The sequence below is a fragment of the Grampus griseus genome (assembly GCF_964374135.1).
Source record: "Grampus griseus genome assembly, chromosome: 17".
NCBI lineage: Eukaryota > Metazoa > Chordata > Mammalia > Artiodactyla > Delphinidae > Grampus > Grampus griseus.
In genome coordinates this window covers 8509607-8534293 of record NC_139011.1, presented here as the reverse complement: position 1 = coordinate 8534293, position 24687 = coordinate 8509607, and the positions used below count along the sequence as shown (strand labels likewise).

Genomic DNA, 24687 nt, shown 5'->3' with positions numbered 1-24687 from the left:
TGTTTTTCTTTCTGCTTTGTTGATGGCACTCTATAAGTTGTTTTCATTGGTGTTGCTTTTTTCCTTCTACTTAAATGTTAGTCTCAAGGCTCAACTTAGCCATGATACTTAAGTCACCCAGATTGCTCCTTGACCTTAAACCCCTCTTTCCTATTAGCGTACACTTTGCCACCCCTTTGTTTAATGGTTTTCCTTTTGCTTGGAGTGTCCATTTCTTGTTCTTTGCCTTTTTCCCTAGCAAATTCCTACTTTAGGGTTCAAATCATTTATCATTTTCCCTGAAGCCTTCCACTAGTCTTTCTCTTCAGGCAAAATTTTGTTGTTCTCCTGTAATATTTTGTTTATTCTCTACTGTCTCTCCTGTCACATTGTCTTATAGTTAATTTTATTTGCCTGTCAGTTCGTTATGGGCAGGACTAAAAAAGGAGGTGATTCTAAGTAAAACTTGGATTGGACAATACTGGTGCATCTGCTGTTCTTTGGTTTTACAAACTAGAGATATAAAATTTTATTTCACGGGGCTTCCCTGGTGGTGCAGTGGTTGAGAGTCGGCCTGCCGATGCAGGGGACACGGGTTCGTGCCCCAGTCCGGGAAGATTCCACATGCTCTGGAGCGGCTGGGCCCGTGAGCCATGGCTGCTGAGCCTGCGCGTCCAGAGCCTGTGCTCCGCGGCGGGAGAGGCCACAACAGTGAGAGGCCCGCGTACCTCAAAAAAAAAAAAAAATTATTTCACAACTTTGTCATAATTCATTTTCTAATAAGACATGCATTGGGGATGTAGTTTAAAATACGGGGAAATCTGGATATTGAGTGTCTTCCAGGCAGGAGCAAAGATGTGGTCACTCCAGGCCAGTGGGTTCCTGGGGTTTTCATCTAGCATCTTTTATTAGCTTAGCATGTTTCCTGGTATATGTAATAGGGTATCCAATAGAAAATTGGTGAATGAATGTGTTAGGTAGAACATCGTATGATGTTTTCAGTTCATTTCAGTCATGGGGGAGAGAGAGACAGATTTTGTATGTTTGCTTTTAATGGCTTATTGTCTCTGCCATATATTTTCAAGACTGAGGAGTCATCAACTTGAATTGCTTAATGGCCTATGTTTGTTAATGTAACCCATGAATTAAATGCATTTGATGTTGTGAAATTGTTTTTAGTTGCTTGGACTAAGAATTTAACGTATTACACATTTTGGTTGAGTCTGAATCAATGGTCTGTTTGATAGCTTAGTGGCATCAGTCATCAGTTGAAGATTAACTCTGTAGAGATATTACAAATATTTGTTATAAAAGAGCCTTTGTGAAAATTTACATGTTAGTACCACTTCTTTACATCTTTCCATAATACAATAAGTGTTTTTAGTTAAAAGTAAAACAGTAAAAATTATTTAGCCACAAACTAAAAAAATTATCACAGGAAATATAAATATTTGCATCTCAGAAGAATGGTAACTAATACAGATTCAGGAAATTGTAGAGGGAGGGAAATTAAACTGGAGTCTGACAGTGTGTACTTTACCTTGGTCAAGTCAAGTAGCTCTTTTTTTTTTTTTTACTAGTAATATTAAGCTGTTGTGATAAATAGGTATCCAAACTTTAAAAGCTTTAAAAAATAATAAAATCATACTTTGATTTCTATGAAATTGACCTTACCTTGGGTGATACATTCTTCCTAATAAGCAATAGTAATTTGCTCAGTGGTAATACAGTCGTCCCTCATTATCTGCAGGAGATTGGTTCCAGGACCCTCATGGATACCAAAGTCTGTAGATGCTCAAGTCCGTTTTATAAAATGGCACAATATTGCATATAACCTATTCACATGCTCCCAAATCATCTCTAGATTACTTACAATACCTAATACAAGGTAAAAGCTATGTAAATTGTTGTAAATACAGTGTAAATGCTATGTAAATAGTTGCCAGAGCATGGCAAATTCAAGTTTTGCTTTTTGGAACTTTCTGGAATTCTTTTTCCCAACTATTTTTGATCCGCAGTTGGTTGAATACACGCCTGCAGAACCCAAGGATAGGGCGGGCTGACTATATGTTTCTTTTAATCTTTGCAGAATTACAACATAAGCTTTTTTTTCTTATTACTTTTATGATCTGTTGCATTATAGAGAAGAAACATAATTCAACGTTTAAACCCTAAGGTAGACTGTCATGTAATATTCCACATTTGTCATAGGTTTTCTTATATTTTAGATTTTATTCCATCAAAAGAGTATTTGATATTGAATATTTTCCCATTTTCTGTAAGATCATATAACCGATTAGATTGTTAAATTTGATAATCTACCATGTTGATGATCTACCTTGTAAATGTAGTTAATTTGATTTTTATATTTGTGTGCATGTGAGTGAAAATAGCTTTGAAAATGTGATACATGTTTTTATTCATTAGTATAATTAAATTTTAATTAATTTTTAATGCTTCACATGTTTTGTGTTTTTCCTTTGGAGGATTGGATAGCTTTAGTCAAAGCAGCTGCTGCAGCTGCAGCCAAGAATAAAACAGGGAACAAACCTCGGACTAGCGCTAACAGCAATAAAGATAAAGAGAAAGATGAGAGAAAATGGTTTAAAGTACCTTCAAAAAAGGAAGAAACTTCAGCTTCTCTAGCCACACCAGAAGTTGAGAAGAAGGAAGATCTGCCCACATCTAGTGAAACATTTGGTACAAAATATGTTCTTACATTCATTCCCTATGGCAGTGGTAAACTCACATAGTGAATAAGTCAAATCCTTTGGCTGCCTGTAATTTGAACATGTGTTGAAATTATTAGGATTTTTTTCCTAGCATAATATGATGGTTAAGTTTTTTAGCGTCTTACAGATCTGAAGATTAATGGCCTAATATGGGTGCTTGATAATGGTTACCCTCAGTATTCTTGAATAGAAATGCATTGAGAATTTGATTTGTAACTTCTACCAAGTAGGTTTTGGGATTTCTTTTGTGTGGGTTTTTTTGTTTGTTTGTTTTGTTTTCTTTAGCCTTTAAAATGTTTCTGCATGCATTTCAATATATAATACAGAAAAAGCAGTAAGTCACTCCTTTCCTAAAGCATAACTGCTTAGTAGTTTTTTTATTTCTCATATGTTGGTCTAGAGAGATTTGTGTTTTTAAAAGTTGTGTCAAGCACTAGATTGAAAAAATTAAGTGCAGATCTTTTGTATTATTTTGCTATTTTAAAAATATTCATGTGTTTTAATTTTGGATTCTAGATAAACTCTCATATATATATTCTATTAAAAGTAGGACTTCATGTAGAGAACGTTCCAAAGATGGTCTTTCCACAGCCAGAGAGCACATTATCAAACAAGAGGAAAAATAATCAAGGCAACTCATTTCAGGCAAAGAGAGCTCGACTTAACAAGATTACTGGTAAACTACAATGATTCTTTTTGGGGGGAAATGGAGGGTTTGATTTTATAGTAGTTTGTTTTTAATAAAGGAAAATGTATCTATTGGTTTAGTGAAGCTAACTGGTTAATGAGAAAGACAGTTGCTTTGTTTCTTCAAGGTCATCCCTTTCAACACCAGGGGCTTTTTCTGTTGGAAATGTGAAAAGTATCACATATTTTCTACCTACCTCACAGGGATGTTGTGAGGATCCATAGGATCAAATGTTACAAAATTCCGTAGTTTTAAAATCACCTGGGTGGCAGGAGTAGTTTCTCTAAGAATTGAATTATATGCTTTTGTCAACTTGTGGTGACATAATGTCTGAGGTTCTAAATATTACACATTCTTACGCTTGACTGGTCTCATTAAAGATGGTACCATATATGGTTGGGAAGATGAATACTGAATTAAATTCAGCTCCCAAATTTGTTATGCCCAATGTAAAAGTACTTCTATACATTTTAAAAATTTCTATTCTTATCTTCAGGTTGGTCTCTAGAATTTGGACTTATTTCTCTATGCCTTGTTGTAATTAGGAAGTAGAATACTAGAATGATGAAAAGCACTGGAAATTCTAGCCTGGTTAGTGTTTACAGAAGAAGGGGCCAGTCATACTAAGACCCACAGTTCCATTCAGCCTAATGATTCTAATCTTTAAAAGAAATTGTGAATATATTTAATTTTTCTGAGTATATGTTATAAAAGGGGAGGTAAAATATTTTAATTAATATTCAGTCATATGCTCTTATTTTAAGGACAAATGATTTTTTTGTGCCTTTGGCCTAATAAAGCTATGTAAATCTTTGTTGACATTCTTTTAAATAACTTGAAAAAGCTTGGTTTCATTGTCAGACCCAAGAATAAATGTAAATTAAACATTTTGACCATTTTCTAAAGAGTGTAAGTCCACTGAAAGATGACTTTGCAGCTGAGGGTTCTTTAGAGCCACTGTTTTATTACAGTATTCATCTAAGTAATTATAATTGGTTTCAACAAGTGAGAGTATTTAGTCTTTCCATTGTTAATATTATTTTTGTGCCTTTCTCTGATAAAGGATATATTTGGCCCCAGGACAGGAAATATTTCAAATCAATTTACCCATCCCCATTCCACCTTTTCCTTAGAAACTATTAGCTTTGGAGAAAGCCAAAATGTTATCTTAGTGATTATTATGATGGCAACTTGAGACTTCCGTTTTGACTTGGAATAATGGAACTCCGAGCTCTGTACTGTGGAATAGTACTTCTAACTGCTGTGATACCAAGATTGAAACAGCCTTATTGGGGGAGCCAAGATCAAGGAAGATGGAAGTGACACTGACGCTACAACTGCCAGTTTCCCAGCATCATGGTTTTTCCTACAATCTGGATAATCTGATTTTAGTTTCAGTCAGTATACTCTTACATGTGTCTTACTGAGAAGTTCAAGCTCACCATTTAAAGAAGTAAGAAAACAGCTCAATCCACAATGATGCAGTATTTCCGCTTGGCCTTGAAAAGACAGTAGTGGGGGGCAAACCATTTTACCATGTACCTCAAGGAAGTTCTAATGCTGGTTGCTTTAGTAACACCCTGTGCCTTCTGTGGAGGGACTTTGTCTTCACTTCCTCTTGGGAATCGCAAATCAACAAGTAATAGTTTGGGCAACAGTAGAAAGGCATAAGATTTTACGAATGTGAAACTGTTATGATCTTTTCCCTTTATTTACTCAGAAGATGTATGTTAGTTTTTTTAATAGTTCATCTCTGCATCTATTTCTGATTTCATGTCACAACTATACCATGCAAAAAGATAATAGATATTTTAAGATTGTCTTTTATGATTGAAACTCCGGCTTGCCTCTGTACAGTAAATTTCATCTGTGGACCATAAAAAGAGATGAGAACTAATATGAAATAGCAATTTTGTTATGGAATTATGGTATATTTTAAATTTCTCAAGTTCACTTATATCTGTCTTTTTGTCCCTTTACTACTGAGAGGAATAGGCTGGTAACATGGCAGCATCTCAGCCTGCTCTGATGTATTACCCCCCCCCCCACGCACACCATTTTATTTATTTTTTAAATAGTTCTAACAGGAAATAAGTGGACCAGCAGCTGGATAAATTTAATTCATGTATTTATTCACTCTGTTTCTGTTTCTTCCTCATATATACACCCTACAGAGATTCCAAACATGATTTCTCTACAGAGAATGGAATAGGATGGCTTTCTTCAAAATTTTCAAATAAGCAGACACTGAAATTATTGTTGCATAGTATATATATGTTCTTCCAGAATCTTATTTTTCATTGTCATGTACCTTATTGATAATTATTGATAACTTTATGCATACTGATTTAGAACAAACTATTTTACAAAGATAATAAAGTTTATACTTTGGGACAAAGTTGCAAGCAAACTGTAAGCAAATTTGAGTAGATTTTAAAGTACGGGTTGTCAGAGAGTAAAAGAAGAAACAGCAGTTAGTGCATGGTCTGTTTGTAATAGTTCTAGGAGTTCCTAGACATTCAGCCAGTTTAGATATGTTTGTACAGCTTAAGGAATTTAAAAAATAATTAAAAAACCCCAGAGATTTGAATTGGCCAGTAATAAGTTATTGATAATAATATCCAGGATATTTGGTTCTTAATCTAAGCAAGAATATTGTGTTTTGGAATCGCTGGATGAAAAGTAGACCATGAATTTAACCACTTTGCTCTTTCTGTCTTCCCCATTACCAGATGCTCTGGCCTCTGTTGTGTTTATTCCTATCAGCAGTGAGAGACTAACTCTACTTTATAGCTGAAGTAGAGTATTGAGAAATTATCACTTTGTGGGTGGGACTTACAAAAATTTATATTCTACTTCTACCTGATACTTAAATAATTTCTTAAAACTGCATAACACATTCTGTTAAAATGTTTGTAGATATCTTATTTGGATGAGGACTTGTTAGTAATATATTGATAAGTAATATATTGATAATTAATACATATTTGCAAATAACAAAAATTAATTTCATTTGTATTTATTTTCCTCCAATTAATTCTTGAAGGTTGTGATCTGTTTCATCTATTGATATGATTTAAAAGTATTTCCACCACCTATATGAAAGGAAACGAAAAACGTGAAGTGTATTTAGTAGATTGAATAGCAAATATTTGTCCTCTTTGAGTACCCCTTCGAAGTAGGGCCTCTACTCAGTTCCCTACAAAAGAAGAACCTAATTTCCTAATTATTTTTCTTTTTATTTTTAGTAGTATTTAACCTCAGAAATATTAGCTAGAGAAGAAAAACCTAGTGAATGCAGCTTTAAATGTTAAAGAAATATTCTGTGCTACATCTTTTTTAGTCATCTAAAAATGTGTTCAAAAGTTATATTATTATAGTTAGGATTGAATTTATGATTTATAAACTATTTTTGTAAAATTACTTATACATTGGGTCTTTTTTCCTCCATTTAAACCTACACTTAATACTGTGTGGGACTTGAGCAATATGAATTATGTCAAACTGCACCAAATAGCAGTTTTAATACCAATCATTGCTGTATCAAAATCATTGTTTTATTCTCAGCCTTTGCTGTTTTGAATTACAATTCTGAGTGATAGATATTCAACTTTATTATCTAATCGTGGAAAGGTGCCTTTTGCCTGATTTAACACTTGGCTCTAGTACTATTTTGAGAATACAATTTTAATATTTGAATTTCCACTTAGATTACTTAACATCTTTGAGATTGTTACCTGAAAAAGTCAAGCGATGTTGCCACAGGGTAGCTCGAAGTTAGGTGGCATTTTGGGGCACCTTTTTTCTCCTATTAAATATGATGTAGACAGCGTTAATAATATAATGGTACAATTGCTGAAGTAAGTTTACTGTTATTTTGTCAGTTATTAAACATGCTTCCTTTGAGGCCAAGGTTTTGTGTGCCTGACTTTGAAATGACACAAAAATGATTTTTGGTGACTTTTTATGTGCTTGGTGGCCATAAGAAGCAGCAAATAAATTTGATTCCATTGAGGGTACCTATCTGGTGCTTAGCAAAGAATCTTGACTAAGTAAATGCCTGTAATTTCTAAATTAAAGCAGAGTTTTAATGTCTTGTAAAGTTAATTATATATACTCCAGATAAAATATTCTGTCTTCTAAAATTCAGAATTAATGGTATATATTGGTGAAAACTGGAACTCCCAGTGTATTTCATTAATTGTAGAATGAGGCTATAATATTAAGTAAGTTCAAATGTTGTAGGAAGGATCTGTACTCTTTTACATTAACATAAAATGGATGCATCCATGTTTTCACCACTTTTGTAAGAAGGTAAGCTACAGCTGGGTATAGAAACAAACTTGTAAAGCTTAGGTTAAAGGATCCAGGTGAAATAAAAAATTGGAAGTATTTTTTTAACTAATAATCCAACAACAACAACAATCTTATTTTATATTCTGGTTGTTTGGAAGGATTCCTTATATCTTAATATTAATTCCATATTTTATTTCAGTTATAGACAAAGCCTAAGTATTAACAATTTAAGCCATCTTAGGTTTTGGGACATTAAACCATAGAAATTTAAATTTGTACAGAATAAATGTGTATATGTGTGATTTTTTTAAAAGGGTATTTTTAGTTAATTTTTTTATTTTAAAAACTAATTGTGTAAGCAACTCTCAAGTTCTAATTCAGCCCCTTGAGCCATTATTAAGGGTGTTTGTATTTTTGACAAGTAAATTTCTGAGAGTGTTGTATTTACTTTCTATAAAAAAGTATAGGGGATTTCAACTGCTAAAATTTTTGAGAAGTTAATTAGTGTGAAAGTCGATATTTTTTCTAATAAGCAATTTCTGTACAATTTTTCTCAAGGTTTGTTGGCATCCAAAGCTGTTGGGGTGGATGGTGCTGAAAAAAAGGAAGACAACAGTGAAACGGCTCCAATGCTGGAGCAGGTATGAAATGGTAGCATTTGATTTTTTTCAAGGTTCCCAACTGGAATGATCAAGGAGCTATAGTATCCACATAATTGAAATTGCCCTTTTGATCAGATATGGGAATAGGAAGGTAATTAATTGATGCTATATTTTTAACTCTGCCTTCTCCAAGGTATACAGATAAACTACAGACTTCATTAGTGTTTATTTTCAGTAGGCTGGCATTAAAGCCTTTGTCCCCCAACAGTTGAAGGCCTGGAGGCAGGCATCCCAGGGTATAGGCTTCCAGCTGGATCACGTTTAACTAGCTTACAAAAAGACCCTTACACAAATACTTTTCATTTGTGAGTTAAAACAGGGTTTTTTGACATCTAATAAAGCTTCTTTTGTAAGAAGTTTCTTTTATATTGTAACAATTGGTGTTGTTAGACTGACTATGTGTTTTATGAATTGATCAATGAGCCATACATTTTTGCTAGGATGTATATTTTAATAACTACAAAAAAAATTTTTTTAAACTATTAAGGGTCTGTCTTTAAACCACCTAATAGAGGAATTTAAAAGTGAAGGTTGCAGTTGCTAGATTTTGCCTTGGCTACCTTCAGATTCCCACAATACCTGTATATAGTGGACTGTGCATGCTTTTCCATTTTCTAAGGGCTTACCTTCTTGGGCACTGTAAGACTATAAGAACACAGTAATAGCCATAACTGGATTTCCTTGGTTCTCCTGTTTTAAAATCTGAGCCTTAATGTAGTTTTAATATACCCTTTTTGTATTATTTTAATTTTCTTTATTAGTAGCCTAATAAAGAAGACTTTAAAATGAGTACCTGTTGCTCTTCTCTATATGCGTTTTAAAAAACAGTCCAAATTTAATTGATATTGTATTGAGTTTTTCAGGGTTATTTTAGGCCTGATATGATAACAGTGCATTGTTTTGGTGCCTCCATTAATGTTGTATTGAATCAGTGATCTTTTAAATTGATTAATATGTCAGCGAATCATACCTTCTGATTTTCTGTGGTCATCAAACGGTTAAGTCTTTGCCGTTATTGTCAGTATATCAACCAAATTTTAAGTGACTTTTTTACTGTGTATTACTATATTCAACGTCCCAGATATAACAATATTTTGTATTTTCACCACTGTTTATGGTATTCTCAGAATGCAATAAATCAGGGACTTGGGTAATAAAATGTTTCTGGAAAATTCATTACAATGTCAATCTTTTATTATGCACAATCCTGCTGAGATGAATGTGATTGTGAAAATTATTTATTATATGTGAAAGTTAGTGTAGAGGGCAGTGCCCATTTCAGAGAGAAGTACAACATTTTGAAACTGAGCTTAAAAAACAAAGAAAAAAAATTGAGTAACTCGGCTGTTTTTATTTACATAATTAAAAAAATTTTGAGAGTCCTTCCCAGTTTTGTAACAAAGAGACCAATGATCATTAATGAAAACTTTGTAAATTATTTTATATTTTTAAGGAACAGGATGCTGTTCCCCCCCTTTTTTTCATTCAGGTTGATTTCAATGTGAAATGTTTTGTAACCATACTCTTAATTTTTGTGCTAAGTGTTTGCCCTTCTTCAAAGTTAAAAAGCCGAGTTATAAAATTCTTAATTACATCTCGGTATCAACAATAGACTTGAAGGAGAGAGATTGTCACTAACCTCTGTTGCCCTAATGAGTAAAATAATGCCACTCATGACGTAGATTTATAACAGGCCTAAGGCCAAAACTTACTGTCCTGAGGGATTTATTTATTTACATTAAAAAAAACCTCAAACTCTGTGGTCTTGAACCCCAGTTCTCAGATTATTAATTACAGATTATTTAATTGTATTAGGGAATTGTCATGTTATATTTACTTTTGGATAAAACCTGCATTAGATGCATAATTCAGTAAGTTTTAAAAAATGTTAATTTGTCCTTGTTTAGCGGTTAAGCACCTTATCCAGATATTAATTTAAGTATTAAAATCTTGTTTTATAACTTTGTAACTTGAGAGTAATGGATGCTGTAGTGATGTCTCTCACATATGTGAAGATGAACAATAAAATTGTTTATTTACAAGTAATGGCTCTAATTACTTTTCTGGCAACACCTTTTATGATAAGCTTAGGAATCCTTTCTGCATATGGAGTTTTTTTTTTCAAATGATTAATCTGCACTTATACACATGTGTAATGAGTAAATTCAAGAATAGAAATGACAACTCAATGAATGAGACACTTGACACCAGCCCTTTATGTGGTATGTCCAACATGCCATCTGTAGCACAAAGGTGCCATACTTAATACCAAATATTCACTTTTTTTCCACCAAAATTTGAGCGCTTTATAAATATTTTTAGTGGGAACAGAAAGCTGTTTGGTCCCCAGACAATGATCTTCCATATTCCAGAGAACTGCAGACTGCAGACCTGATGGTCATCCCTCACAAAAGATATGGAAGTAAAAAGGTATCTTGGGGACAAGCATGTTGTTCATAGAGCTAGTAGTTTGGTTCTTTATAAAAACCTATTCTAGTATAGGTTTTTTTTAAAAAAGTGTATCTCATACTTTGCTCTCAGATAACATATATCAAAAAGAGATACAGTATAGGCATTCCAACACCGTAGATTGCAAATCCATCTAATGTGGCTGTTCTCTGATGTCTTAGGACACATTCACATATAGTTTTACATATGTAGGACATTTTACTGCCAAATGAATGAAGATATTCTTTATGAAAGAACTGACAAAGTTCTAATTTTTTTTTAAAAGTATCAGTTGGCAGGAAGAAGGTAAAAACTCTCATCTAAGAATGCGACGTATTTTGTTTTTAAATCCAATGTTTTTAACTTACACTTGGTTTTACTCCTTGTTTTTTTTTTTTGTTCTTGTTGTTGTTGCTTGTTTTGTATTGTTTTTTAGTCTTTTAACTCTGTATTGCTGGTGGCTTTGATTTCATGATGCATTATGCTTATGAAACTCTAGCTTTCAGCATTAAAATGAGTTAAAGATAATGTTTCGTTAATTTGATCATTGTTTTCCTGTTGAGATCTTTCTTTAAAGGGAAATTGTCTACTTAAACCTCTGCATTGAACTCGATAAAGGAAATTATTTTATAAGAAAAAATCTGAAAGTCAGAAGCTTAAATGTATTCCTCCAATGCTCTAAAACTTGAAAATGCTGTTTATTTACCTAATTATTATCAATGTCATTGGTAATTATGGTGTCAAAAGAGGTATATTTTAACTCAATACGGAACATATTTGTCCAGTAAGATAACATTTTATTTCTGAGACTATTATAAATAATACATTTTAAAAAACCTAAATTTAGACTACAAGTTGACAGCATCCCTTTAAAGACAGCCTATTCAACTTTTAGTTAATAATTTGTGGGGTTCTTTTTGGTTTTTCATTTGTAATAGAAATGTTATATGTTGCTTAACAATGTTTTTGGATACTAAAGATGCTTAACAGTCAAAATAGAAAACAACAAAAATGAAGAAACCAAAATAAAAATATCAATTTTTTATTATTTATTCAGGCGATTTCACCTAAACCTCAAAGTCAGAAAAAAAATGAAGCTGACATTAGCAGTTCTGCCAACACTCAGAAACCTGCACTGTTATCCTCAACTTTGTCTTCAGGGAAGGCTCGCAGCAAGAAATGCAAACATGAATCTGGAGATTCTTCTGGGTGTATAAAACCCCCTAAATCACCACTTTCCCCAGAATTAATACAAGTCGAGGATTTGACGCTTGTATCTCAGCTTTCTTCTTCAATGATAAATAAAACTAGTGAGCACAGATTTTTAAAAAATAGTTACTTATCCTATAAGATACATTAAAAACAGTTTGGTTGTAGTTATATTGTATTTTTATGAAGTTGCATTTTAAAAATTCAAACTTAAGTGGATATGATAGGGAAGACTTGAAACTATTTTAGGGGCAAAACCCATTTACATTTCTGACTGATGTATTGTACAGAGGTACAGTGACTATACTGCTGGTTAAGAAACCTTAGCATTTAATAACCAAATTCCACTGTAGTTTGACTCTCCTCAACTAATAATCCAAGCACAATGAGAGGCCTGATTCATTACAAAAAAACAGAACAAAACCACTATGAGATACAAAAAGACCCATAGTGGATGTTTTCCTGAACTCCTAAGACTATTCTTATGGATAGATTTAGTTACTGTCCCCAGTTGTCTGTACCCTCTTCGGCAATACATTTTATTCAGTTCTTATTGTAGGATTTAGAGTGCAAACTTCAGTTTAATCTTACTGATGAAAGAAGAAGATTGCTTCCTTGATCTTATATTTAAAGATTTTACTGTTTCAATACCACTAATTTTTCAAGAGTTAACTTGGTCTTTTTTAAATAGCCTATTGACATGGGTTTGGATATATATAAGACAAGATTTGTGTTGACTGTGTGTTTCTCATGTTTTAGTATTCTAAGTTAGAGACATATGAAAAATAATTACCTGAAAAGTCACCGGGTAAAAGATAATTTTGCTGTTTATACAGTGAATGAATTAGTAACCTGATTATTAAATGAATATGACACATTTCCTCATGAACTTCTCCATATCATATCTTCCACAACAATTAAAAATGGTGACATTGAGAAGACGTCTATCAATCAAATATATTAACTTCCTCTTGCATTCCATTGCTATATTCTTTTTGCCAAACCATGTTTTTCAATTTTTGATCAGGTTTTGGTACTTCTTTGTTTTGTTTTGGTTCTTTTTAATAAATGAGTAGAAATGATGGAAACAGAAAAACTCAACTGTTTCTTTATAAGCTTCATTTCATTATGGCATTTATCATGAAATAATATCATTAGTAGTCACTACAATGTCACGTGACATTGATGCGTATTTTATTTTGCAATTGTTTTGTATTTTGGTATTATGACCAGCGTTACAGCAATTGAATTTTATTCTTTTTTTTTTTTTTCAATTATCACCATGTCTTTTCCATTTTGACTTTTGTAAAATTATTTTTAAATACCCAAAGCATCAACCTTTTTAAACTACTCATTTCCTCCTGCTAAATTAACATGCATATATTGGCTTATGTAGTCCTGCCTGTTCTAAATCATCAAACATATTTACATGCCGTGTAGAAAGAAGAAAATGAAAGGTTAAAAAAAAAAATTTCCAAACTTCTGTTAATACATAGCTAGAAGATGCTCAAATGGCTCACCAAGTTAGTTTTTTAAAACAAAATGAAAAACACACGAGGGCAAGAACAGTGTCATATTCTTTAAAAATCCTCGGGTTTTGCCCATAATGAGTCCTTAAAGTTGTTTGTGTTCAATTTTTTTTAATGAATCAGGCCCAAATATATGTTTATAAAAATCCATTTGCGGGAATGAGGGTGGGATAAAATTACTTACATTAGTTTTACTTTGGCAAGTAAAGCACTAACTCTACAATGCATGTCAGATTTTTGTCACCTATGCCCCTGCCTTTTTTTTTCTTAGAGTTTCTAGATTTGTAATGTAGCAAAAGGGACATATATATATACACACATATATATATATATATATGTATTTTTTTTAATCTTTGGCTATACAGAGATTATTTTCCCAAAGGAAAAATGGCAACTAACAAGGATCTGCAATTAGAGAATTAACTGTAGTCTGTTACTTGGGAAACTACCTGAAATTAATGTTCCATGTTATTTTCTTTTGGTTCTAGTAGGCTTTAGATTTTAGAAGTTTTGATTAACCCTTGTGAATGGGGGCAGTTTTGCCTTTGATTACTTTTGGAACATGCCGTTCCTTGTGGATACCTTACAACATCAGAGGGCAGAATTTGAATCATTTTTCCCATTTTTCTCCTTAAGTATTATAAGATGATCCTGGCATGTATCTGCTTCGTGAACATTGAAGATCTTTTTCTAGGTCCTCCACAGCCTGTGAACCCCCCTAGACCTTTCAAGCATAGTGAGCGGAGAAGAAGATCTCAGCGTTTAGCCACCTTGCCCATGCCTGATGATTCTGTAGAAAAGGTTTCTCCTCCCTCTCCAGCCACTGATGGGAAAGTATTCTCCATCAGTTCTCAAAATCAGCAAGAGTCTTCAGTACCAGAGGGTAATGTATATTGCTTTTCTATAGAACCAAACATAAAAGAAGACAAAACACTGAGATAAAGATTATTAAAATATTAAGAAATTTCTGCTTTTTCCTTAACAGCTTTTGGACTTACAAGCACTTCATTTAATTCTACAAGTATTTATTTAGTGCCTTCTTTATTTCCAGGCACTGTTTAATTTATATAACATTTTAATCCACATGGATATTAACCGAGACAGTGTATTTATATTAACATATTACATTCTTTATTTTGTGTAGTGCCTGATGTTGCACATTTGTCACTTGAGAAACTGGGACCCTGTCTCCCTCTTGACTTAAGTCGTGGTTCGGAAGTTACAGCACCGCTAGCCCCAGATCCCTCTTACCATAATGAATGCCCCAGGGCAGAAAAGGAAGATACACAGATGCTTACAAATCTTTCTTCCAAAGCAGTAACTGATGGAAGAGGAGCTCCAACAGCATCAGGTAAAAAAGATTCATTTTACAAGTTAGCTAGGCTTGCATTTATACAGTAAAAACAGTTTGATGTATAATTACATTATTTTAATATGTAGTTCCTCTTTATAAATACTTCTCCATAACATCTGTGGAAGATAGGGTTTCTCAGTCTGTTTAACGTCCTTTTGTGTGACCATTTACTATCATATTCTCTGGATATACTTCTTATTTTGTCACTTTAATCTACTTCCTTCTCCCTACTTCTTTCTTATATCCTGTTTCCACTAAATAGGAATTATTAGAGCTAAATATAATTACAGAAGTTTCTTGGTTTTGAAGCCAGAAAATAACTTAATGGGCTCAATACTTAGGTTTAAGGATTTAATAGAATTTAATATTTAAGAAACACTTAGCTTAAATTAATTTATATACCTGTATCTTACATATAATCCCATATTTTGGAGCAGAATCTCCAAAATTTAAATGTAATTTGTTGTAATGTTATTTTGGGAGTCTAATGTGTAAAATCAGCCCTACTCAGTAAGACATTTTTTGATGATTTTATGACACTTATTGTAATCTGAAATCGTGCGGAGGTATTTTATCAAGTTGATGTTTTAATCTAACAGAATATTAGATTTATATTTATTTATATTTCCCTTATATGGTTACATTGTTTTACTTGGAAGTTTTATAGAATTTTAACCTCAACCAAAGAGCCCCTAGAGTAAAAGAAAAAAAAACGCAAATACTAATTTCAAATGCTTTTCCAGTAAATTACTAATTTGGAATTATCAGTAGATGGATAAATAAGGTGAATTGAGTCAGTTCAGAAGTAGGGAAAAACATAAAACTGTTTTTTGATTAGCAGCCAGAGAGTATTGGGATAATCGATTTTAGTAGTATCTTCTCTGAAACCACTTTATCAAATCCTTGGGTGAAGTATAAAATAGAGCTTGCTCTTTTCTGGTGGTGGTGTATATTAAAATAAAATGACTGAAGTAACTTAAGCATACTTCTCATATTACTGCTGTTACCTTCTTGTTCCTTCTTTCAAAGTGAAAGTGTAACTAATATTAAACATGCAGTGTTCTACAATTCCATTAATCAATAAAAGATTGAAGTTATTTTGTACATGATAGTGTTTCCATATCTTGTTTTAAAAAAATCAGAGCCCAAATTTGAAGATTTGTAGGCTTTGAAACATTTCTTGTCATTTCCCAAAACTGATCCATTGTCTTTGGACAATTTCTAAGCCCCTTCTATCTGTAGGGTGATTAATTTTTCTTTTCCCAGTTTTCACAAGATTTCTGAATTACCTTTAACCCTTTGAGATACTTTTCCTGGTGAAGTTCTTATGAGTCCTTTAACAATCTGGAATTTGTTGCTGTACTGAATATATGAAAAATATGTTCAAGTTAAAATGATATATATTGGGCTTCCCTGGTGGTGCAGTGGTTGAGAGTCCGCCTGCCGATGCGGGGGACGCGGGTTTGTGCCCCGGTCCAGGAGGATCCCACATGCCGCGGAGCGGCTGGGCCCGTGAACCATGGCCGCTGAGCCTGCATGTCCGGAGACTGTGCTCCGCGACGGGAGAGGCCACAGCAGTGAGAGGCCCGCATACCGCAAAAAAAAAAAAAAAGATATATTCATTGGGGAATTTATTTTTATTTATTTATTTTTTTTAATGATAAAGTCATTAGTTTTTAAAATGTGTGTGTGTGTATATATATATATATATATTTTAATGTATTTTTTGTTGTGTTGGGTCTTTGTTTCTGTGCGAGGGCTTTCTCTAGTTGCGGTGAGCGGGGGCCACTCTTCATTGCGGTGCGCGGGCCTCTCACTATCATGGCCTCTCGTTGCAGAGCACAGACTCCAGACGCGCAGGCTCAGTAGTTGTGGCTCACGGGCCCAGTTGCTCTATGGCATGTGGGATCTTCCCAGACCAGGGCTCGAACCCATGTCCCCTGCATTGGCAGGCAGATTCTCAACCACTGGGCCACCAAGGAAGCCCCCAATGTGTATATTTTTAATTTATGTATTTAATTTATTTATTTTTGGCTGCTTCGGATCTTCCTTGCTGCACGTGGGCTTCTCATCGCGGTGGCTTCTTTTGTTGCGGAGCATGGGCACTAGGCACGTGGGCTCAGTAGTTGTGGCTCATGGGCTCTAGAGTGCAGGCTCGGTAGTTGTGGCACACGGGCTTAGTTGCTCTGCGGCATGTGGGATCTTCCCAGACCAGGGCTTGAACCTGTGTACCCAGCATTGGCAGGCAGATACTTAACCACTGCACCACCAGGGAAGCCCGGGGAATTTATTTTTAGATGTGCATTTGAAAACGTTTGTATTTTCTTTTATATAGCAATAGTAACAAGCCTGAAAGATAGATGAATGTAAATAGCTGTATAATAACTAAGTTATCTTAGTTGAATGATGTATCCTAAAATGTCAAAGTAGTGATTATACATGGAAATCTTTAATTCCAGTGATTTTGTGTCTAATCAGAGTACTAGCCTAGTGGTTTTTCGTTTTTCCCCCAGAATTTCTAGTATATTTGTGGAGATGTAGCTAATTATCATTGGGGTGTGGTTCTTGTTTCTCATAATGGTTAAAAAATGTACTGAGGTAGAGGGAAGGCACGATATTTTTTTCCTTTTTAAGTATTCGAAAACTATTTGAGAAAGTCAAAGTTGTAAGATAGTTTGCTGGAAAAGTGAAAGGTAGAGAGGAGTTTGGATTTATAATGTGATGTATTTGTAAGTTTGTTGAAAAATGAGGATCATCTTAAGTATGGTGATAACTGGCAACTTTAATTGCTTAAATCAAGGAAATGCATGGATTTAAATGTTAATTACTGGAAGTCCATTTGTTAGAGGGTTGAACACAGTCACAGCATTTGAATGCGGGGTTTGGGGGGGATTCTGATTTATTTCTATTACTCCTTTTCATTTTTTGTTTTTTGAGGGAAGTAATGGAATTCAGGTCATGTTCTAATTGGACATCTTTTGATTAAAACCTTGTGAACCTGTCTGACTTGCACTGAAATTCTCAGTGGTCTGCGTGCTTTTTTCTCTCAACACTTTTGTTAGCTACCCTCTCGAAACTGTTTCGTAGTATTTGTTGGCCTTCTGTCTGCTTCCCAAGTTGTCTTCCATCTGCAGTCAAAGTACCAGGAGTTTTGTTTTTGTTTCTTCTTTCTTTTTCATTTTTTAATCTGTTTGCTTGGTTTGTTTCATGTTAATTATAAAAGTAAATTTTGTTACTGTTGAATTTTAAAACTTCTGTAGAAAGCATTATTTACCAGAACTTGTATCAAAGACATTTTCTGGGGGTATTTTTTTCAAATTGGAATTTTGGGGGTATTAAGAATGATGAGGATGTTAGTCATTAACTGTGAAATAGTTTAACAGACTTAGAGTTTTACTTTTTTGTGTGAGTGGTATGTGCATGCTCATATCACAGTCATGGTAAAGAATTAATGAGATTATGCAAATTATCCAATTATTATATACATGTGTTCTTAATAGGTTAACACTTGTTTTTCCAGTATAGATAATGAACTTGCCCTAATCCTCTGCATTCTTCCACTGGGAAGCATGCATAGAATATGACTAATCAAGGTTAAGAATACTACTGCCCTGCCGCCCTCATTACCAAAAACAGTCATTGGTGCCCTTGTAAAAATCGATGCCTTTGTTTTTATTTTATTATCAGAATACTTTCTCTAACAGAGCCAACCAGTTTTAGGTAAGGATAGAGTGTTAGTTCTGTTGCTAACTGGGATGTTAACTAGTTTTCTTATTTATCTACTGGATATATGTACTGGTATAACAAATACTGAATTACTCTGAGCCCTTCAAGGAGTTAAAATATGGAAGCTTAGTGTATGGACGGGTGAGACAATAACAGTCACATTCTGACTTGTGGGGACACCAATTTCACATTTACTTTCTAAAAAGCCTTTTTGTTTTAAAGTGTTTTTCAGTTTTTTTCCAGAATTGTACAAAACAGAACTACAACCAGAGACTCCGTAATCTCCCTCCACCCCACAGCAGATGTTCATGGCTTGTACAGAGCCTGGGGTTTCCATGGAGAGTCTCAGGGATAGCCGCCTTTTTTGCCAGGAGAATCAGATATTTCGCACACTGCCAAAACCTCTCCACATTACTGCGCCTTGCAGGATGTGAAAGCAGGCGTGGCTCAGAGATCTGTCACTCTTGCTTTAATCTAAAGCGCTCCATTCGTTTTTTTATTGTGTTTTTCATTTGGCGGGGGGTGGTTGTATTATGTATTGGAATATTACATAACATTTTGTTTGACGAAAATGTTCTGTTGATAAAATTTAGTGTAAAAACCAGTATTCTGTAAACTAATATCCACGTACTCTGGTTCCCAAATTCTAGTGCCTGGTGAAATAAGGACAATGTAGAGAACTTCTCATAAAATGAAATTGATTCTTTTGTAGAATTCTTGAATAGATCTATTTTTTTTTCTATTTGGGCATGGGTGTTTTTTAAAGTCCTGCCATTATTGCATATAGGAATATTTATTTTAATATCCTTAATTGTGTAAAATGTTGACAAGCCTTTCTCAGTTCCCCAATTTTACTTGCAAAATTTTATCAGTTAAGAAATATAAAGGTTTGGGACCCACCAGAACATGTGAAAACAATCTAGAACTGGTCCTCCTGAAAGCACTCTGCTAGTTACTGAATCTGTTCTGCTGTGCTGACCTGTTTTCTGGAGCTGAGGTTCAGGACCATTTTACTTGTCTTCCAAGTACCTGAGGGATCCCACACATTCTAGTCAGGAAAGGCAGCCCTGTAAGGCAGTTCCTTCCATTTGAATCACCCCAGGGGATTCTGGCCTTGCTCCACCTTTCACTCTGGAGATTCAGTGCTCCTGGGGATTAGGGAGGGACCTACAAGGCAATAATCATGATCAAGGGCTGCTTCTGGTATAGCTCTACTATCACAGAGGATTTAGAAAGCAAATCTCTTACTGTTTCCGTTGTAAATGCCTTGTCATTTTCAAGAAAATTGTGTCAAATTTGTGGAATTTTCATGGCATTAATTGTAGTAAACAGTAATTAGTAAATTAACAGTTTAAGTGAGGCATTTGTTCAACAGTTTTGATAATAAGGAAGTTTAATTGTATTTCTCTTTGCTCTGATGTCCTTTTCATTTTTTTGTCATAAGAAAGCTTTTTGTCATGGAGATTATCAATATATTTACTTAATTTGAAACTTAATTATTAGAGCCTTATTAGCATTTAATTCAAGTTGAGTGGTATTTTTACATTTTTATTGTGTTTTATTTAAATTATGTAAATTATTTGCAGTAAGATGAATAAAGTGCTAGCTTTTTTGATACTGTACTGCAGTGATTTAAAAATCAAAGAACTCATAACTGTGATATTAAAGCATAATTTAATAGACTGAAAGTGTATTTTAAATGCACTAGAGTGTTTTTCTTAGATTAACCCTATACACACATAAGATATTAGCATTGGCAGTGGTTGAATATGAGTTGAGAAGCTTGGTTAAGTGTGTCTGTGTCAGCAGCACAGTTCATGAGGTACACTATTGGTTTAAAAATGTATTTTCGACTATTAGGTAATAAAACCTAAGTGCCACTAAGGTTGAATATTTTGTATGTGATAATAAGCCTTTATATCTTACATTTGGATAAAGACCAAAATAATTTATAGAATAATTCTGTTTTGGCTTTTATCGTTACCTAATAACACATTCATGATGAAGTTCAAAGGTACAAGTTAGTTCTAGGCAACAGAGGTTAAATATTAGTTTAAAAATTTTATGCAGATTGTTGAAAACCAGTATAATTTAATGTGAAATTTAATATTTCATTTGTATGACTGGAATAGCATTTTGTCATAATTGTCACAGGAGCAGAAATGTTCCGTGGACCTACCACTGGAGTGCATTTCAACATGGACTGCCAAAGGCTGTGATGCCAGAGTTGATCTTAACTGATTGCCTAGTGCATTTATCCTAACATTTTTTTATGTTCAGACCCATATTTATGCTATTTCTAGAACTGATGTAGTCTCAAATTATTACCCCACCATAAAGGAGAAAGTGAGAAAAAACACTTAGTAGTTATCAGACACTAAGCATTTCATCAATACACATTTTGACTCACCTTATACTGATAACAACAGGAGGTAGATGATGCTCTTAGTCCTATTTAGCAGATAAGGAAACTGAAGCACTGAGAGATTAAATGATTTACTCGAGGCTGTGAGCTAATAAATGGTGGAACTAGGAATCTAATCTGAGTAGTCTGAGGGAACAAAAATCATTCTTAATTTATTATTCCTTTGAAGTAAGAAATCCCACTTCTTTGTTACTAGTTCAGGCAATAAAATAATGTAGACCTTTAGGGGAAAAGAGTCTTAGGTAGAGTTTTGTGAGCAATTGTAATTTAAACCATTGTCCCATACTTTTAATCCTTTCTGACTAAACTTACATATTTTTCCCCTAAACCTGCAGGAATATCGAAAACAGAAAAAAAAGTGAAATTGGAAGAAAAAAGCTCAACTACATTTGGTATGAACAGAAAGTAATCTTTAAGCAAAAGGCTATAGATGGCTTGGCAGTGGGAGGACATAGTCTGTCCCTTACTTTTTACCTGTTAGTGCTCCTTTAGGTGTAAGTGATCATCTGTTTTAGTGTTTATTAGTATTATTCGGCTCCAAATATGTGATTTCTTAAATACATATCTTGCAGTAGTATGGGTATTTTTTGTCAAGGGAGCCTAAGGCTTTCTCTGAGAACTTGATGTTTTTGAACATCTTTAAAACTATGACTGTTTAAAAATAAGCTACCATTTAATATTATTGAAACTTAGAGAATGGATGGTAAATTAAAATAGCCTTTTTTTTCAGCCTTTTTTTTTTACTTTATAAAAAGTTACTAAGTTTTCTGCTGTCTTTTCTGTCTTCTGTGCTATAATGACTGAAAGTTTTTCTGCTATCTTTTCTGTCTTCTGTGCTATAATGACTAAAAGTTTTGGAATAATGGATAATAGTCTTAAGTATTCTACAGGTTAGCTACCTGGAGCTTGAGTTACTGAAAGTTGGTTTAATATGGTTGATAAGTTATGGGCTAAACCTTTCTGAGTTGGAACAATAGTTGAATATATGTGATGAATTAATTTTAAATAAAATACTCTAGGAAACTGTTTTAACATCTGTTCATTTTCTTTAAAGTGCATATGATTGGGAAAAAGGAATATTTTAAAATTTGGGGACAAAATTTAGTTTAATGAAATAAGTTTTTTTTCTTTGTGCTTTTTATTTTCATTCTTGTATACACTGGGAAAGTATTGAAAGACTGAAGGAATTATTTGTGGAAATGATCTAGTTTTTTTGTTTTTCCAAAGGAAAAAAATTCAAGTTTTTTTTTTTTATTTTTTAAGCTTCTAGTATATTTTCTCATTAAATTTTGTGTGGAAATGCTGAGTCTCCTCAGTCAGGTCTTTCTTAAGTTATGGAGTTTATTTCTTGCCACATCAGGAAACTGAGTTATATTACTCATTTAAAGATTTTAACTACTGTCTGTGTTAACTTTAAGGTGTCAGGAGTTGGGATTTCTCAACACTGCTAATGAAGATCCCCTCTTATAGCCCAATAAGCTAATCAGGAGTTCCAGACTCATGACAGGAACAGTTTAATTGAATCCATCCACTCTGGGCAGGTGACTGGAATAGCTGATTAAAACATAAATGCTGCTTTTAGGTTAACCACAGAGGAACAAATCAGGATCAGTCATGATTACTAACTTACTCACTTTGGTCATTTAGGTAAGAGAAAAGAAAAGGATAAAGAAAGAAAAGAGAAGAGGGACAAAGATCACTACAAACCAAAGCAGAAGAAGAAGAAGAAAAAGAAAAAGAAATCTAAGCAGCATGGTAAGTCCAGTCCTCCCTCAGTATCCGGTTGGTGGGGAGGGGGATTGGTTCCAGGACCCCCAGCGGATACCAAAATCCACTGATGCTCAAGTTTCTTATATCAAATGGCATGGTATATTCAGCCCTTCATACCTGTGGTTCCATATCCTTGGAAATTGAAAATTGATCCGCAGTTGGTTAAATCCCCAGTCGCAGAACTTGTGGATACAGAGGGCTGACTGTATGCTAAAATGGTGATTCCCGTTTTTTTTTTTTGTTTTTTTGCGGTATGCAGGCCTCTCACTGTTGTGGCCTCTCCCGTTGTGGAGCACAGGCTCCGGACGCACAGGCTCAGCGGCCATGGCTCACAGGCCTAGCCGCTCCGTGGCATGTGGGATCTTCCCAGACTGGGGCACGAACCCGTGTCCCCTGCATCGGCAGGCGGACTCTCTACCACTGCGCCACCAGGGAAGCCCGTTGATTCCCATTCTTAAAAATTCTAAGATGCTTTCAACTGTCCTTTTCTACCAAAATTGTGGTAGGACAATATTCCCATGTTCTTCAGAGCTGAGAAGTTCCTGTAGTAGCTTTCCCTTGTCTTGCTAATTTTGAAAATACGCAGCTCTGTTTTACTACAGTCTGTAAGTTAAGTGGTTTGTAAATTAATCACTGCAACTGTTAGAGTGTTTCATTGCCAGCGTTGTGGTGGACTGGATACCCTGACCAAGTACCCTTCTGTGTACTGAAGGAATTATTCTCAATCTGGAATCTTACAGTCCCTTGAATTAGCTTTCAAAAATGAGGGAAAATATTTTTAGAAAAACCTGGAAAAAACCAAATTATTTTTCTATCAATAGCCTGTCTCTAAAGGATGTCCTTCTAGATAGTCATTAAAGCAAAAATCATTCCTGGAGATAGGAGGTTACCATATAATGATAAAGGTTCAGTTCACTTTATATCTTTCTAGACATACAATTTCTGAATTTCATCACAAGAGTAACATCCTCATATCTTTCTTAGTAATTAATAAATTAACAAAACTCAAAAGTATCTGTAAGGATACTAAGAAAGATGGCAGCTGCACAGTTGATCTAATAGACCTGTCCAGGACACTGAACTCAGCAGCTGCAGAGTAGACAGTTTTATCAAACAGACACAAACATTTATTAAAATTGACCATGGGGGCTTCCCTGGTGGCGCAGTGGTTGGGAGTCCGCCTGCCGATGCAGGGGACGTGGGTTCGTGCCCCGGTCCGGGAAGATCCCACATGCCGCGGAGCGGCTGGGCCCGTGAGCCATGGCCGCTGAGCCTGCGCGTCCAGAGCCTGTGCTCCGCAACGGGAGAGGCCACAACAGTGAGAGAGGCCTGCTTACCGCAAAAAAAAAAAAAAAAAAAATTGACCCTGGGATGCAGCTTCAAGCAAACCTCAACACATTTTAAAGATATTATAGTTAACTAAAATCAGTATTGAAAAGACAAAAAGTCCCATATGTTTAGAAATCAAGCAAAATATTTTTATATAATTTATGGATGAAAGCACAGTACCAAAGGGAAAGTAAGATGTTAAGAACCTGACAGGTGATGAAAATGTTATATATGTGTCAAAACTTGAGAATGTAGTTAAAATGGCACTTAGAAGAAGAATATATATTGGTGTACATGCTTATATTAGAAAAGAAGGCTGAAAGTCAGCTAAGTCTCGAGCTTAAGAAGTTAGAAAAGAATAAGTCCAAAAAAAGCAGAAGTGAATATGATTAATGAACATATGAGCAGAAATTAATAAGTTAAAAAGAAATGCTAGGAAGAAATGAACAATGCCAAAATTAATTTTTTTGTAAAAAACGAATAAGATCAACAAACCTCCGGGAAGGCTGTTAAGAAAGAAAAGACAAAATGTACAAATAA

General features: G+C 34.3%; 1 protein-coding gene across 5 annotated transcripts in view; it reads left to right on the top strand.

Annotated features, from left to right (window-relative positions):
- The window catches only part of PHF20L1 (PHD finger protein 20 like 1), a 78874-nt gene that overhangs the window by 24917 nt on the left and 29270 nt on the right, over positions 1 to 24687 (top strand). For 3 of the 5 annotated variants that reach the window (XM_082674430.1, XM_082674431.1, XM_082674433.1), the window contains 8 exons: positions 2466 to 2679; positions 3259 to 3387; positions 8254 to 8336; positions 11863 to 12115; positions 14238 to 14426; positions 14688 to 14894; positions 21384 to 21440; positions 22696 to 22803. In XM_082674430.1, coding sequence (XP_082530556.1) covers positions 2466 to 2679; positions 3259 to 3387; positions 8254 to 8336; positions 11863 to 12115; positions 14238 to 14426; positions 14688 to 14894; positions 21384 to 21440; positions 22696 to 22803 — 1240 coding nt within the window. The remainder of the gene's footprint in view (positions 1 to 2465; positions 2680 to 3258; positions 3388 to 8253; positions 8337 to 11862; positions 12116 to 14237; positions 14427 to 14687; positions 14895 to 21383; positions 21441 to 22695; positions 22804 to 24687) is intronic. The other 2 variants (XM_082674432.1, XM_082674434.1) reach the window with 1 other exon arrangement.